Here is an 18,808-nt window from a genome sequence, read left to right on the forward strand (position 1 = left end):
TGAGAAAGCCAATATGCTGTTCTTTGATTTCAACTTATGTTGGCTTGAGAAAATCAACATACACATATTCTGTTTAAACCTATAATGTTGGCTTTCTCAAGGCAACATACTAGGGCTGCACGATATATCGCATGCGATATTTAATGCGCATCTTGTCAGTAAAGTCAGTTCTGTAATCAGCGGTAATTTCCATCACGTGTGTGATTTCACATGGAGCAGCATTTACTACACAGAGCCGCTGTTCACTGACAAGCTGCGCAAATCCATGAATGTTTTTCCACGTTCGTGGATTTGCGCATCCAAACTTTTTTGGAACAGTGGCAATATAGTGTTTCCTTGGTTACAGCTGTAAACAATTAACTAATTAATTAAAACATTAATTAAACATTAATACTGCTTTAGGCTACTTTACACCAGTGTGTTTTTGTTTCAAAATGCTTAACTTTTGCTACAGTTACGCCTGTCATTTACACCACAGAATTTTCGACCCTCCAAAATGGAGATTTTCGAAAACTCCGGGGTTGCGTTTCAGTATAAACAGGCCAAAATGGAGACTTTTGAATATGATGGCATGGCTGCCCACATTTCCTCTGCGTATTCTTGAAAACCGTGTAAATGAATGGAATAATATTAACATCATACTCATTGTACCTGTTATTTGGACAATAATGGTTATATGTTGAGTTATATTTAGAGGACAGTAAATTTGTACTTCTATACAAGCTGCACATTGACTACTCTAAAATATATCCAAGTTTCATTTGTGTAGTATTGTCCTTTGAGAAGATATACTAAAATTTTTGCTGAAATGTAAGGGGTGTACTCACTTTTGTAACATACTGTACATAATATGGAGTTATGCATAGAAACGATTAGTTGCTCATAAGTCTTTTTAAGATGATTTTGGTGCATAAAAGGCCGTTTCTGTGCCATTCTGTGGACGTGTTCTGTGAAGAACAAAGGTCAAAAAGGGTTTGGAAGGAATTTCAGTCTGGTTCTTGTCCTGGGTGGTTGGGGGAAGTCAATCTAAGGAACCTCATGATTTCTATCATGGATTTACATTTGATGGCCATGCTGTGCATCTCTTTGACCATCAATCTTGATTACTTGCCCCAAATTTGACAATCTCCTTCCTGAGTTGGGATTATCAATGTGTTCTTTTGTGTTCATGTTGTAAGTTGTTCTGTGAAAGAGGTTTGCTTCAGACTGGCTGTCTCTAGGGCAGTGTTGGGTGTAACGCGTTACTAAGTAACGTTACTAATTACTTATCCACTGAAAAAGTAAAGTAAGGGATTACTGTTCATTTTTAGGTAATTTAATTACAGTTACTTATAAAGTACTTGCGTTACATACAGTAAATAATTTCAACAGTTCTAAAATCAATATTGAATTTGAAATCTAAATTTACCGTCTAAAGATAAAATTTAATACAGCGTCTTTAACTCTCTGTGCGCCAGCGCGTTCATTTTCAGTTTTTCTGATTCACAGAGAAAACTTAAATACTCAGACACAGATAAGACTAAAATCAATCAAATCTAAAAAGGGCCTACTTTTATTTGTGTACATTGACAATAACAACAAAACATTATGCTTTTATAAAACAAACAAAACAAACGGGGTGTGCTTTCTGCCGTCTAGGTCGTCATGAGCAACTTTCTACGCATCACAAACTCAGCGAATACTTGACACAGAGACATGAGAAATATGTCTATAGAAAGCTTGAAGTGTCTACTTTTAAATGAACGAATTCAAATCGAAAACTAATATTCTCTGATTATGTAATCCGTATGAAAGCGAGGTACAGTCTTTCCCGTATCTGAGTTCATTATATGCAGTCACCTGCGCGCAAACACCCTCACCTAGATACAAATAGATAAAAAATAAAATAAAAATCAAGATTCATCTAATTTTCATCGTTTTTGAAAGAAGACCTGCTATGAGGAATTTACCTCAGAATAACAGTGCGATCAGACACGGCTTTATTCAGCAGAGAAGATCATTTCTATAATTTATTCTTACCAACATTAGTTAACGTGTTATTTTTGCATAAACCTGTATGGATTTTACTAGTTGGGCTTTTAGTAAATTAATTTAAATACAGTATTGATGATGTAATTAGTAATAGTAATTTAATTACTTTTTGAAAGTAACTTACCCAACACTGCTCTAGGGTATCGTGGACAGATTTATGACGAACATCTTGTTGTCTCGGGCCTCTTTGTGGAATTCCGGCTCCTCATGTTTCGATGTTCTGATCGAATCTTAAATAGTTTGATTCGCTCTGATATCCTACAAAATGTTTTGCGTTCTCTCTCAAAGATATTTGCGTTCTCTCGCAAAACTTTTTTGTTCCCTCGAGAAACTTTGTGTTTTTGCGAGGGAATGCAAAACATTTGAAAAATATTTTTTCCTCTCATTCTGAATTTTTCCCACCACCATGTCCCTTAAACGGCTCTGTACCTATCAGCCTTCTTAATAATGTTTATAAATCGTTAGCCCTTATTTTGTCTTATTTTAAGTTGGTTTTTAACTCCATTATTGATGAAAATCAGTCAGGTTTCATGAAAAATCGTCATATTTTTTTATAATATTAGACTTGTTTTGACCTCATTGATTATTCTGACCTTATTGAGGATGATAGTTTAATTCTGTTTTTGGACTTCTTCAAAGCTTTTGACAATATTGAGCATCCTTTCATTTTTAAAAAATTTTGTTTAGCGCGTTTTGGTTTCAGGCCCTGTTTTTGTAATGCAATGAAAACGATGTATGCTGGGGGAAATAGCTCAGTGAAATAAGGACATGGTACTACACAGAGATTTCTTATCGAAAGACGTATTCGGCAAGGCTGTCCAGCTTCCGTATATCTCTTTCTTATTGTAGCTCAAGCCTTCTGTCTTTTTATTAAGGATAGTAAGCTAGAAGGAATTCATATTGCTGATAGAAGTATTTTAATTAGTTAACTAGTGGATGATACAGCCTTATTTAAAAAATAATTAAAATAAAAATTGAGCCAGGTTCATCAGGCAATTCAAACTATTCAGTTGTTTTTTAATGCTTCAGGTTTGTACCTTAATATCAAAAAATGTAAAATTTTTGTCTTAAAAAATTCCTCCCTTTTATCTGTGGATGGTATTCCCGTTAAAGAAGCTGTTAACTATTTAGGCGTTGTCATTTTGAAAAGTGAACAAGATAGAGTTTCCCTGAATTTTAACCCTGCCTTTGAAAAGATAAAAAGTCAAATTAATATTTGGTTGTTAAGGGAATTGGCCCTTAGAGGTAGAGTTCTTCTGTCAAAAGCAGAAGGAATTTCTAGACTAACCTATATTGCTTCAACCTAGATAATAAAACTGTTAAATCTATTGATCAGGTTTTATTAAATTTTTTTTTATGGAAGAATCGTGTGCACTACATTCGTAAATCTGTTGTCATAAATTCCCTTAAAAAAGGTGGACTTAACTTTCTGGATTTCTCTACTTTAAATAATACTCTCAAAATTAATTGGTAACAATTTTATTTGAATACACCTTCTTTGTGGAATTTTATTCCTAATTTTATTTTTGACCAACTTGTGGGTATTTCTTTTTTTTTTTAGCAATGTGTGATTGAGAAATTGCCAGTGAAGCTATCTCCCTTTCATGCTCAAGCTTTGTTGGCTTGGAAACTGATCTACAAGCACAATTGTTCTCCGCAGCTTTATTTTATTTTAGTGACATTTGTTTAACACTCAAGGGTATCTTATGACATATGATGAGTTTCTTGTACACTTTAATTTTCCTGTGACTCCCAAGGAATTCTCTCTTGTTTTCTCTGCAATTAATCTAAAAGATCCTCACTCACACACACACACACACACACACACACAAACACACAATGACATCATTTAGCATATGTAAGCTTGTTTTCAAACCTTTTCCCAAAATCTTCATTCAATTTTATATATTTATTTAATTATTATTTTTGCATGAGTACCATGGTTTCGTGTCTTTCTAATACTTTTTCTAGTGCATCAGAATGTGGATTTTTTCACCATCCAACATGAAATTAAAGAGATGTATCAGTCGAGCTTGTTTCAACTGTTTATTATTAGTAGTAGTTGTAGGAGTAGTAGTATGTACTCGCATAGACACAGAGTAGATATAGAATAAACCTTATTTCCATGCTTTCCCCCAATACAGACCCAAAGATAATATCCAATATCCAAAGATATTGGATATTATGGGGTACACAGTTGTAAATTCCTAGAGGTCTAGTTACTCAGAAAGTGTATACATCATATAAGAAAAGGGTCATAATGCATACAGAATACAGAAAAACTATTGTGACTGACATTTTACTAAGTCAGATGATCAGGATTATGGATGACGTTGTTCACATTTTGAGAACACATACTTGAGAGCGTTTGACTAAGTCGGTATTTCTTTTTAGGACGATTATCCATCTCCATGACCATAGGATGATAAGTCTTGCTGATTTACACATACAACTGAAGCATGTCTAGCCATTGCTCTGGAAGCCACACATTCAGTAAAGTTGATGTTGTACGAAAAGGCTACAGACACAAAATATCGAGGAATTTTTTGTGCACCCTACGTATCTCAAGAGACACAGTTTCTAAGAAAATTGCCATATGAATACAGACAATTCCGCTCGTGGGCATTTGTGTATATTTTTTCCTTACGTCACTAGATTTAGACCTCTTGTTCAAGATAGCTGTTCAAGATATTCGCATTTTACTCGTCATAACGACTTGTTTCTTTCAAAGTTTCCGGTTGCTATTAAATATTAGGCCTATGTGTACTACCCTTCGGTCATAAGCATATGCCTCTTGCTAATATTTTTCTGTTTTGTCCACTTTTGGCAGAGGGACTATGTCAACTTGTTGTAATGTGATAGCAATTAAGAACCATAACAAACTACATCCCCATGAAAAGGTCATAGACATAGTCGTTTATACAGGAAATATGGTTGCACAACAGAAATATGTATCAGTATAACAAATACCTAATACTGAAATGCTCTCTTCTAAATATATTGTTAAAGTTTTAATGTTGATTTTGATGGCCTACCCCACTAGCTGATACCGCTCTATACTTTTTTCATTGTTTGTTTTTAGATGAAGACTATTCTCAGAGTTTGGTCAATCATGCCGTGAGTGTTTGCAGGAAAACATGAACAAAGACATTATAAGATAATTAAAGGAAAGTTCTTCTACAAGAGATTGTTTAAACCGAGATTGTGGTGTACTGTAGAGCTTCTGGTCTATCTACAAAGCGGCCACGAGACACAAGCCCCCGATCTTACTGTTTTCTCTGTTACATGTACATCTCTTTCATTTTAGAACACAAAGTTGCACATTACAAGTTGAAGATTATTTATTTATTATTATTATATATTGATGAATATACATTCATACATTGAAGTAGTGAAGAAAATGATCAAATCACCGTTACACACAGTGGTCTAGCCAGCAAAGAAAATCTCTGACGGCCAATATGTTTTTGTTTAATATGAAATTGACCAGCAATTCAACAATTTCACACATCATGGATTCAAATTTTTTTCACACATCATCGATTCAAAACAGTCTGCGTGTTGGTGCAGACCGTCTAAAACGGTCAATAACATGCACCTTTCAATGAATCAATTACATGACATCTGTGATTTATTTATTAAAGTCATGTTTAGAGACGCGTACAAAGAAAATAGTGTTTCCACACTATCTTCAACTCCAGTCCTCATAATTAAGATAGCTTGCAAACAATATTTTATTAAAAATGGTTGTATGCAGAATTTTGGTAGGCGTACAGTAAAAAATGATTTTATCTATGGAGTGTAGTAATACTCCAAATGATTGTACCCAGTTATACTAAACTTATATAAGTTTAGTATAACTTTTTTAAATTAAATTATACTAAATGATGTTCATGAAAAATAAAAAAAATAAAAGTTTACTGTGATGGGCAGGTTTAGGGGATGATACGTATAAAATTAATTAATATAATGTAAATATTAAAGGTTCTAAATGTAATGTAGAAACTGCTTTGCAACAATTTGTTTTGTGAAAAGCTATACAAATAAATGAATGGAATTGAATTGTCTATGGAAAACATAGAAATTTGACATGTCCAGACATGTCCACAATACCCCTTATAGTTTGGCCTATTAAAATATATATTGTTTTCCCCTTTTGATAACTTTTTCTAACATGACTGGTAAAATGTACAACGTTTTTATATTTTTAGTGACGACTAAAACTAGTGTAAATGTTTGCATTGTTTTATATTGTGTGTGTGATCGCACAGTTTGTTTATTTATTTTCGTTTAAAAGAAGAGAATAGCCTATGACTCGGGACGATTGAATACGCTCGCGAGAGAGAGAGAGAAAGAGAGAGAGAGGATAGCGACATGTGTAAAACCCCATAAAATTTATAAATTGTGACTGCGAAACTGAATTTCTGAAAGGGTATGAAATAAACAAAACATTGTGAAATAAACATAACCACCATTAAATTCGTAGAATAAAGATTGATTAGTTGTAATTTTAGATAAATAATTTAAAAAGTGTTGAATCCGTCCGAGATTAGATACGTTATAAAAACGAGCATCTGATAGTGGCACAGCTATGTAGTCCACCGAGCCGTCGACTTTGCATGTTTCATCACACCGTGTACGGTGGGATACAATTTTGAAGATCATGAATAAAATAAGAAACTTTAAGAAACTAAAGTGATTGATGTGAAATAAGTTAAAATATAAGGACTTCAGACATTTAGGTATGCTTGCGGAGCAAGAGAGAGAGAGAGAGAGAGAGAGATACAGCATTAAAGTTTAAACACAACCATTTTTTTTTTTTTGTAATCAGTTCATTTGAGACCCACTGGAATACCGTGAAGACGTGTATTCTCTGTTTCCCCCTGAAGAATGTAAGACAATTTATATATTTTTTTATAATTGTATTCGTATTTATCCCTTCTCATCTGTAGCCTATTTTATTTCAATTATTTTTATACAACCAACAGAATATATGTGTGTCTTAAAACTGTTCTGTTAAAAAAAAACATTTATTTAATCTGTTATTGCTTGTTCATTATTGCTTTTCTCACACCTCCCATAGAAAGAGAGAGAGAGAGAGAGCGCGCGCACGCCTCAGAACGCAACCTGATACGCGCGCCGCAGATGGGAGGGGCACTTTCTCCCCACAGATGTTCCCATGAGAAAGATTAAAAACGGGCCATAATATCTTCAAAAACTTTACTTGACAGCTCATTTATGGTTTTTCCACCACCAGACACGTACAACCAACATAGCTCATCCTGGATGACGCCGGAATTTCACGCTCGACCGATTTCTGCATCCGAAACTAATGAGATCAAAGGTCACATATGGATATTATTAATATTATTATGAGGTCACAAAGGTCAAAACAATTAATAATTTTGTCATTTGCTGCGGCTATCACTACTGTTAGAATATGTATAACTCAATATTTTAACTAATTGCAAAATCTGAATAAAATCAAAGTCTACTGATTAATCAGTTAAATAATTGATGATTGGTCAATTAATCATTCTAATAATCGTTAGATTAATCGATTTTCTAAATAATCATTTATTGCAGCCCTAATAGAGCCCTGCACGGGCCTAAAATTTAGGCCCTAGCCCGGCCCTGGCCCAAGACGCTCAGGCCCTAGCCCGGCCCGTGTCCGACAGCTCATCAGAATTCTCGGCCCGAGTCCGACCCGAGCCCGTCTTTTTTCCCCCTTCTCCCAAAACAGCTTATCTACTACTGTTTCAGCTATTAAAATAGTTCAGTTTTGTATGAAATGGCAAAGTGATTGTATTTCGTTTCCTTATTTTACTAAGTTAATTTAGAAAAACGTTCGGAGCATTTTTTTTTATTCGTTAAATGTAAGTTTTTGTTTTTTAAAGTTACGACCAAGCGGACAGCGGCAGACAGCGAGTTGATTCATAGCCTATGTTTGATCAATTTAGCTTTCTCAAATCATCACGACTTCTCTAAAGTCTAAAATGTGCACTGATGCATATCCAGTAGTTTGTGCAGAGAGTGGAAGCTGAAGCGCGCTTTACAGGACGCGCCAGAACGATCACTTGCATTGGAAACACTTCAAAATACGCTGTCATTTTTGCCCATAAAGGTAAGAGTAAAAGGCTACGTTGTTCGGAACTGTAAAGGGTCTACTTTTATTTGTGTGCACTCACAATATCAACAAAACGTGCTTTTATTAAAAAAAAAAAAAAAAAAGAAGCAAGCGGTTTTGAGCAAGCGGCGCGCTTCTGAAAAACCGAAACACAGCATATAGTCTACTTGCCTCACTGACTTGATAAATATAGTATCTATAGAAAGCTTTGAATTACTACTTTAAAACGAAATAATGCGAATCGAAAACAAAAACTCTTTCATTATAAAATCCCTAAAGATGCATTTCTCTCTAAAGGCGCATCCAGTGAGGAGATGGCGAGTCAGGATCATCATCAAATGCATGGCTGATCAAAAATGCAGCTTTTCCCGAAGCATTGGGAACTTTTTGTAACTCCACGCTCCAACTTCTTCCTGATGCTCTGCATGGTCACCTGTATGCTAATGTGTGCGTATGCGTTGCGTATTGCTTAGGTGATGTATAATATTTATAAAATAATCAGTATTTAATTAGCCAAGTGTGCTCTGCGCGTATATGGGCACAATAAAAGGAGAGAAGCTAAATGAGCCCGAGCCCGATCTGTAAAAAAAAAAAATGGCCCGAGCCCGGCCCGAATGGACTCAGCGTGTCGGGCCCCGTCAGTTTTCCTACCTCAGAGGGTTAATAACTGGCTTTTGTCTTGTGGTATTTGGTTAGTTTTTAAAAATATTTTCAGAATCTTTTGCATTAGATGAATCAGTGGGCACAGATTTCCAAATAAATGGAATAATTTATAAATCCATGGGAAGGTACAGTTGATAAAATCAGTGTGCACAGTTTTTAAACTGAATAAAGATGCAGAGTACAGAAATCCTACTACTTTGTCCTTAGGTAAAGTCCATTTATTTTTAATGGTTTTTAATGGTTTCTAATGGTTTCTCATTTTGACCAGTGAGATAACCTAAAAGTATCTAGTCATCTTATGTATTAATTTGATATTCTTTATTTTTTAAACAATGTACACTATATGGCAGTAATCAAATGCCTTGAGATATTACATTTCAGAAGTCAAACAAACAAATGCTTCATATTAACATTTTGATCACTGACATCAGCCATTAAGACATGCTGTTTTAAATGTGCTGTGACTCTCCAATCAGGACTGGGAAGATGACATCAGACGTTTTAAACGGATCTTCCGTCATCCTAGTGACACAGAGCTTGTGGTTCTTATCGGAAATCATGACATCGGCTTCCATAACGAGTGAGTTTGAGGGTTACAATTAACCTTCAGTGCAAATGTGTGGTTTTCATGCTCACACATTGTCCATGAGAGCTTCTGAGTCAATGTTTATGATACAGCATGTTTTCACTGCTATCGTATTACAAAAATTACATTATATTTAAAATATTTGCAATATTGAATGATATTTAAAAGTAATAATTTTTTGGCTAAATTATGAATTCTTACTTTGAAGTGATGTTAATTTATTTTTTAAAATTTTCTTAAAGAAATGTTTGTTTTTGACTCGAATGTGGATTTTCAAGTTTGAAGTTTTTTTGTAACTTGCTGTCAACATCATCTCAGATCAGCAAGACAGACAGGTTGTAGAATCAGATCATTGTACATTCAAGGGACTTTTAGCATGTGTGTGTGTGTGTGTGTGTGTATACAGGTGCCTGATTTGACTAAGGTGTGGTTCCTGTATTGTCTTTCTTTTCCCTTTGGCAGAATGACTAAGCAGAAGTTGGAGCGGTTTGAGCAAGTGTTTAACGTGACATCAGCGCGGATCATCACCATTAAAGGAGTCAAGTAAGAATTATTAACTAGATAAAAAAGTTTGTCAAGACAAACTTTAAATTGCCTTGAGAAAGCCAGACCAGAAAGTTTAAATAAGTTTTAAAAGCTAGAAGTTTAAAAGTTTTCAGTTTTAAGTAGTTTTAAGTTTAAAATAGTTTTAAAGAATAAAGATAAATAGATGAATGGATGGATGGATAGAGTCAGATTATAGATAGATAGATAGATCGATAGATAGAAATATTAGGTAGAGTGCTTAAATGAGTCTAAATTGATTAGAAATAGTTAAGCGGCAACCTCCCCGGTCTCTCTCTTGAAACCAACATGGAAGTGACTAAAACTGCAATTCATCGACTGGCCACTAGAGACTGGCTCCAAAAGGGAGTCAGTCCCATAGGCCTCCCATGTTAAACGCCCAACTTTACAGCAGAATTTTTATTTTTTTTACAGCCTGGTACAAAAAGTGGTTTTGATCTATATAGGTAATTTTGCCCTTCATGACAACTGTGAGGGGGGTGAATTTTTTTTTTTATAACTCATCTGTTTAAATTATATTAAGCCTTAAAGTTCTGCATATATAAAGGTGTGGCCACTTGAGTGACAGGTGGATTGCCACTCTGCCCAACTTTTGAAAACGATGGCGTCTGCCCACATTCTCTCTGCCTATCCTTGACAACCGTGTAAACAATAACATCATGCTCATTGTTGTACCCATAGATATGTATGGGTAGATTCCCCATTCGACAACACCAAGCATGTAGACGTGCTCGCCATCTAAATAATAAGGCATCTACCTATACATATCTATGGTTATAGATATCTAACAGTCACGAGACATGCGTTTTTGGTTGTGTAGTGTAGACGGAGATCGTTTCTGAATGCAGCGGAAACGCCAGTGTAGACAAGGATCGTTGTCATTCTAAAACGCTGTTTTAAAACGAAAATGCACTAGTGTAAACGGGGTCTTCTGAACATGCCATCAATGTAAGTCTATGGGATTTTTATGATTTTTAATCTTCATTTTCAGGAAAACCGTAAGTCCGATCAGTTAGACAAGATTTAGCAACCTGAGTCAGATCACACTGCATGAAAAAAGCTGTATACGGACGAGTAAACTCCTGTACACACCGCAGATTTTCGGACAAATCTGGGAGCATTATTGACCAGACATGGAAATACCACGGGTCAGTATACTGCCAAATACAGTATGTACAAATTCGGATGTATACAGTCTGAAGATGTGGGCTGAGTTTGGTGGTTGTAGAGTTAAAGCTCTAGGAGGAGTAGCAGCCAGAAATTTTAGTCTCAGAAGAAAAACTAGATAAAGTTATCTTTCTCAAGCTAACTTAATAATAATAATAATAAGAAGAAGAAACATTTATTTGTGTAGCATGTTTCATAGGGCTGCACGATTAATTGTACGCGATTGTCATGCACATCTTGTCAGTAAAGCCGGTTCTGTGATTAGTAGTAAATCTCCATCACGTGCTTTCAGAAGGAGCAGCATTTACTACACAGAGGCGTAGTTCACTGACAAACTATGCAAAAAATCGCAAACAATATAATCGTGTGATTATGAAATCAAAGAAATCGTTCGTGATAATGAAAGCTGTTTGTGTAGCTTCTCAGTGAACTAGGCTCTGTGTAGTAAATGCTGCTCCATCTGAAAGCACGTGAAAATACCACATTTAATGATTTTACTCCAAACTCACTTCATAACGTCAGTCGAGTGTTTGAAATAAATCCTTCTGTGAGATGATGTGGCTTCTTCTTACACAGAATAAGGCATAGAACATATTTCATAGGATCCTAAGTAGGGATAAAGTCTATTTCGATTAGCATTGAATTATATACTTTATTATAATGAAAATTATAATAAGACAAACTCAGACAAACCATATATTGTTGTAGTCGTGTGTTTATTAGTCACGTTGAATCTATGAAAGCAGTTAAATCTTCTGTTTATTCAGCTACTGCTATAGGGATTTCCTGGATTTCTTCTGCGGGGCATATTTGGAGTTTCCGCACGAGAGAGCCCTCTGGCCTTCGGATGGAGATTTACTACTGATCACAGAACTGTGCTTCACTGACAAGATGTGCATGACTATCGCAGCTTTTGCCTAATCGCGATTGTGATTTTATTTCGATTTATCGGGCAGCCCTGACCAGGGCTCGCAAAATTTCAAAATCCCTGGTAGCTCTTCGGGCAGGTACTCTTCAGATTTTGTTAGCCCGAAAATTTATTTAACTAGCCCGAATTAAAAAAATTACTATTTTATTTTATTATTATTATTTTTTTTTTTAAATATAGAAAATCAGATAGGAGTTTAAATGTCAATCAAAAATATTTTCAATACACACATATCAACAAATATGAAGGAAGGAATTTTATTTCACTATTTACAGGATATCTGCAGAATTTTTAAAAATATATTTAAGGCAATTTATGACCCATTTTAAGAGCTGCACAAGTAAAATGAACACAGAATGAGCGGGGTTGTACAATGTCTATGGTAACATACAGTTTTGAGCTTTAGGAGCGCTGAGATATTGCGGTTTCCCCGGAAACGCTGTACACAAAGCAGTTATGCGCTCATAAACGCTGCTTTATCAGGAATTATAGGTAAAATGAAATTAAAATGCCAGCGACACGTTTCTGAGGACAGTCGGTTACCTTCAGAGACATTCACATTAAGACATCCGCGCCGCGTTTTGACTGACCGAGGCACGCAGTTTACGTCTGAGCTATGGAATGCCGTCGCACAGAGCCTTGGAGTGAAACTCCACCGCACAACCGCATATCACCCGCAGGCTAACGGACTCTGTGAACGTTTTCATAGGTCAATGAAGGCTGCCCTGCGTGCCAGCCTCAAAGACAAAAACTGGGTCGACAAGCTCCCATGGGTGATGCTGGGCATCAGGACTGCACCAAAGGAGGATCTTCAGTCCTCATCCGCGGAGCTGGTTTATGGACAGCCGGTGCGGGTTCCAGGGGATTTTGTCCCTAGCATTATGGTTCCCTGGTCTGCTACTCTCCAGCGTTCTGCTCTACTGGACAATGCGAGGCTTTTCGCACCTGTCCCTACTTCCCGTCATGGCCTCCCTCAGTCGCACATCCCCGCTGGTCTTCAGGCGGCTGACTATGTTTTCATTCGCCACGACGCCCACAGGGGGCTGCTACACCCACCCTACGAGGGCCCATTTCGGGTTCTGGAGACAGGGGACAAACATTTTGTGGTGGACAGGGGCGGCAAACCGGAGCGACTCTCCATTGACCGCCTTAAACCGGCTCACTTGGACGTGGCTAGGCCCATTGACCTGGCTCAGCCCCCACGACGCGGCCGACCTCCTGTTCTGCGCCCACCCCTTGCCCCCCTCACTCCCAAGCTATCCACACTCCATGCCCCACACACGTGTAATGACGGGACTCCGCCCGCAGTGGGGTCTCCTCGACCTCCGGTACAGCGCAGCCGTTGTGGCCGACTGATACGCCCACCTCCCCGTTGACTGTTTTTTTTTTTCTCTCTCTTCTGATATGGTGAATTCTGGGGGGACGTGTATAGTGAATGTGACATACATAATTCACCTTTGTTGTTAAGCGTAGTTCTACACACTGTTGATTATAAACGCAGCACTTTGTTCTTAGTGTGTTTATTCATGACTACAGGGATCGCGGTCCCTTTAAATTGCGCAATGACGTGGGACGTGGTTCAGCGCCATTGGTCTTCCTGTGTTTACCTGCTAAATAAATGACACACGCATTCGTGTGCTCAAAGTGAGAAGTTGTCACTTGCGAATTATTGCAATTTCCACAATGTGTCATTTCCTGGATGATCCACAGCTGTTTTTATATTTTGTGATAACGTGTCCCTTGTTGTTCCTGAGCAGTTCAACTGCCTACTGTTCTTTAAAAAAATCCTCCAGCTCCTGCACATTCTTTGGTTTTCCAGCATTTTCTGCATATTTGAACCCTTTCCAAAAGTGACTGTATGATTTTGAGACCCATATTTTCAGAGGCGTCATGCCCATTCAAAGTGATTTTTGGCCAAGTGGATTTTGAATGCAGCTTCCAAAAGACAAAAAATAGCCGATTAATATTTTCTATATTTTATACAAGTCAAGTCAAGTCACCATTATTTATATAGCGCTTTTACAATACAGATTGTGTCAAAGCACTTAACAGTATCAAATTGGAGGATAGAGTGTCAGTAATGTATAATGATAAGATTAAACACTCAATTTTCAGTTAAAGGCATTTCATTATTGAATTCAGAGATGTCATTGTCTAGCTCAGTTTAGTTTAAATAGTATCTGTGCAATCAAATCGGCGATAATCGCTAGAAATTAAGTGTCCCCAACTGAGCAAGCCAGAGGCGACAGCGGCAAGGAACCATTCTGTCCCTCTGAGACAGAATGGAGAAAAAAAAAACTTGGGAGAAACCAGGCTCAGTCGGGGGGCCAGTTCTCCTCTGACCAGACGAAACCCGCAGTTCAAAAGTTTCTATTTCTATTTTAATTTTGTTGCAATTTCTAACAATAGTAGTATGTAGTTAGGTATTTTATTATATTTTAGTTATTTAGTTATTTTTGGTTGATATATCTGGGGATATATCTCTGGGGGTCATCCGGGTGTCCTGGTCTCCGCCGACGATCAGGGCCGCAGACATCACCTCCCGGCGCAGACCCACCATCTGATCGGACACGGACCGAGAAACAGACTAGGAAAGAAACAGACAAACATTAGCGCAGATGCCATTCAACTTACGATGTAACGAGTACATCGTGTGTTATGGGGAGTGTTCCCGGTTCCGGTTGATCTAATTAATGCAGCCTAACAATCCTTTAACAGATTTGAATAATAGAAGCGTATTAATGTGTTATGTGTAAGCCAGGCTAAAGAGATGGGTCTTTAATCTAGATTTAAACTGACAGAGTGTGTCTGCCTCCCGAACAGTGTTAGGTAGTTATACAATCACACTGGCGTGATTAGAACGTTCAGTGCATCATATCATCAGCTGCTAAATTCAAATCTGTGTTCGCTGGGTGGCACTGAGCCAGAGACAGATGCGTTTTTACAGCACTGCACATTATAACCAATCACGCCAAATTGGTCTCAAAACACGATGCTGTTGAGCTTATGAATGCAATGACCAATCAGAAGCGTTCAGATGAGTCATTGCTAAAATGCCAATGTTTCTTCACTCGCTCGCTGACTGAATGACTCTTTCTGGCGAATTCTTTTGTCAGAAACAACAAACGGGCAGATGTGTGTACAAATCTATAAGTAAGATCTATTGTGGCTGCTGTGTGTCACATGACGATCCCCCAATCCACACCCATGCTCCCTCAAAAGTAATGAGTGCATGACGCCCCTGCATATTTTCACACTGAGGACAGCTGAGGGACTCATACACAACTATTACAAAAGGTGAAAACGTTTCCTGATGCTCAAGAATGCATTGTGTGGCCTTCTTGAGCATCAGTACATGTGTTCACCTTTTGTAGTAGTTATGCATGAGTCCCTCAGTTGTCCTCAGTGTTAAAAGATGGATTTCAAAATAATGCAGTCACTTTTGGAAAATGTTCAAACAGAATGCTGGAAAACCAAAGAATGTGCAGGAGCTGGAGGATTTTTCTGAAGAACAGCAGGCCAGTGAACTGCTCAGGACAAACAAGGGACTCATGAACAACTATCACAAAATATAAAAACAGTCGTGGATCATCCAGGAAATGACACATAGTATTAAGATTCAAGGGTATGTAAGCTTTTGAAAGTGGTAATTTTATAAATTCAGTTATTATTTTGTCTTGTGGAGTATGAAAACATCACTCTTATTTTATTTTTTTTACCAATTATTAACATTTTGCACATTCTGCAAGGGGTATGTAAACTTATGAGCGCAATACACTAGGGGTGTCCCCGAATAGTCGACGATTCGATGCTTCGATTCGAGGAGCCTGATTCGACTCCCAATCTCACAGTCGAATATTCGCAAGGTGTTATGATCGTGCCATTTTGGCTATAGGGGGGTGCTCAGTGTCTGATTTCACATCAGACTACCGGTTTTCTCCCAATAAGTTAATATATAGCCTATTATGATAATGCTGTAAATAAGAATCTTAAAAGAAAGAAGCTTTAAATAAATATTTTAATGTGTGTGAATAAATCCAACCACCCCTATAGATTAAAGTTTCGCTTTCTAATGCGTCACCGACAGAGGAGCATTCTTGGCGGCAGGGATTTAAATCTTTAACAAGACTCAAACTGACACAGGCACAGTGGAAGACTTCGTTTTTTTTCGATCAGGTAGGGTATAAGTATAAGTGTATAAGTATATTATTTATCTCGTATAAGATGCCTTTGGTTGAGTTACGCTGCAATAAAGTGCTTGTAGTACGGTGATTATCTCTTCAGCGCGCGGTGAGAGCAGGACAACAATGCAGAATATTAATAACTATGACTGGCACTGTCATATACTGTACATAGCATTATAATGAGAACACTATTATAATAAAACGCTGTGATTATTTTTAGTGTTTAGTTGTGTTTCTGCATGTTATTGCGTGAAGAACGCGTCCACAAAAGGAGTTCATTCAGAGCCGCTCAGACGCTTTCATGTGAATTCGGGGGATTTTGTGCAGATAGCCTAAGCCTATTCTATGTGAGATAAATGAGTTAAATCCCATTGATTAAAAACCTGCTATCATATGCTTCATTCTACTGGTCATCTTCAGCGTGTGCAGCTCAAAACAGAAATGCAGAATGTTATAATTACGATCATATATATAATGTTGTAGTGAGAGCACTATTGTAAAAAAAATTTGAATTCTATTGTGAATTCTTAAGGGTTTCACTGATGTTTAATGTTAACTATCTTTTAATCAAAACATAAAACATTATTTACCCCGTTTGTATCTGCGAGCCATTTTCCATGTGTATTTATGACTGTCGAATGTCTGACTTGATTCTTGGTAATGTATTTTGCCCCGCCCCCAAATATATGATTCGACTATCAGTCGAGTATTGGCATGATTCGAAAATTCCGATTCGACTATGAAAATCCTTAGTCGGGGACACCCCTACAAATACACACATACACACACACACACACATACATACCTGTGTACACACACACACACACACACACACATATATATACAGGTGCTGGTTATATAATTAGAATATCATCAAAAAGTTGATTTATTTCACTAATTCCATTCAAAAAGTGAAACTTGTATATTATATTCATTCATTACACACAGACTGATATATTTCAAATGTTTATTTCTTTTAATTTTGATGATTAGAGCTTACAGCTCATGAAAGTCAAAAATCAGTATCTCAAAATATTAGAATATTTACATTTGAGTTTGAATAAATGACCATCCCTACAGTATAAATTCTGGGTATCTCTTGTTCTTTGAAACCACAATAATGGGGAAGACTGCTGACTTGGCAATGATCCAGAAGACGAACATTGACACCCTCCATAAACCTTCCCAAGATGGCGGCGCGAGTACATCGCGAGGCTCTGGGTCTCTCCAGATTTTGCGATTTTGCGGTATTTTTCTTACTCATCTCGGGCCTGTTCGTGCAGAACAGCTGTGCCTTTACATCGTACACCCGTTGTGAGCTTTTGGATATCGGTTTGCAATTTCCGACACTTTTATGGACAATCTTGACTCCTTCCTGAGATCGCTAGGACACCGAGGCTATGCACCCTACCCGGCCGGGCGGAAGTGCTCGCAGGCGGCGTCGAGATCGTAAACAAAGGCGGGGAAGCGCGGAGGACTAAGAGCTAAGCTAAGGCTAACACCACACCGGCTCTCTTTACCCAGCATTTTCCTTGCCAATGTACGGTCGCTAGTGAACAAAATGGAGGAGATTCGACTCAGCATCACACACAGCAAGAAACTTTTGAACTGTAACGTCCTAATCTTCACGGAAACCTGGTTAAATAGCGGAATACCGGACACCGCTATTGAGCTAGCGGACGCCACACACTCGGGCGGATAGAACATTAGATGGCTCGGTAAGACCAGAGGTGGTGGATTGTGCATTTACATTAACAAAGCTTGGTGCACAAACTCTGCTGTTGTTGGGAGTCATTGTTCATCTAACCTTGAGTTTCTCATGGTTAAATGTAGACCGTTTATCTACCGCGGAGTTCACTTCCACCATTATAACTGCAGCCTATATTCCCCGGATGCTGATGCCAAGCTTGCTATGAAAGAACTTCATGCAGCCATCAGTAAACAACAGACTGATCACCGAAGCGGCTTTTATTGTTGCAGGTGACTTTAATCACTCAAACTTAAAGTCAGTGCTACCCAAGTTTCACCAGCATGTTTCCTGTCACACCAGAGGAAACAAAACCTTAGACCATGTTTACACAAACATGGCTGGAGCTACGTTGCGACACCCTCCCCACCTGGGACAGTCAGATCACCTTTCTTTGTTCCTCACCCCAAATATGCACCCCTCATCAACCGTGTGAAGCCATCAGTGAAGACCATCAAGGTGTGGCCTGCGGGGGCAGATTCCACACTCCAGGAAAGGTTTCTACACACAGACTGGAGTATGTTTGCTTCTCAAGCCACCAGTGGTGCTCACACAGACATTGACTCTTACACCTCCTCTGTATTGGATCATATCAATACCACCATTGACAGTGTTACAACCCAGAAACAGATCACCACATATCCAAATCAGAAGCCTTGGATGAACAAGGAAGTGCGACTCCTGTTGAAGTCACGCAACACTGCCTTCAGATCAGGAGATGCACAAGCCTACAGCACATCCAGAGCAAACCTGAAGAGGGGCATCAAAAAGGCCAAGCACTGCTACAAGCTAAAGATAGAGGGACACTTTT

The 18,808-nt window shown here is 37.9% G+C and overlaps 1 protein-coding gene across 4 annotated transcripts in view; it reads left to right on the plus strand.

The window, feature by feature from the left end:
• mppe1 (metallophosphoesterase 1) overlaps positions 1–18,808 on the plus strand; it is a 97,942-nt gene that overhangs the window by 21,834 nt on the left and 57,300 nt on the right. For 2 of the 4 annotated variants that reach the window (XM_058764675.1, XM_058764679.1), the window contains 3 exons: positions 9,298–9,401; positions 9,870–9,950; positions 12,776–13,671. In XM_058764675.1, the coding sequence (XP_058620658.1) occupies positions 9,298–9,401; positions 9,870–9,950; positions 12,776–13,442 (852 nt within the window). In that variant the 3' untranslated portion in view covers positions 13,443–13,671. Of the gene's footprint in view, positions 1–9,297; positions 9,402–9,869; positions 9,951–12,775; positions 13,672–18,808 lie in introns of those variants that run through there. The other 2 variants (XM_058764678.1, XM_058764676.1) reach the window with 1 other exon arrangement.

The sequence above is a fragment of the Onychostoma macrolepis genome, chromosome 24 (genome assembly GCF_012432095.1).
Source record: "Onychostoma macrolepis isolate SWU-2019 chromosome 24, ASM1243209v1, whole genome shotgun sequence".
NCBI classification, from domain to species: Eukaryota; Metazoa; Chordata; class Actinopteri; order Cypriniformes; family Cyprinidae; genus Onychostoma; species Onychostoma macrolepis.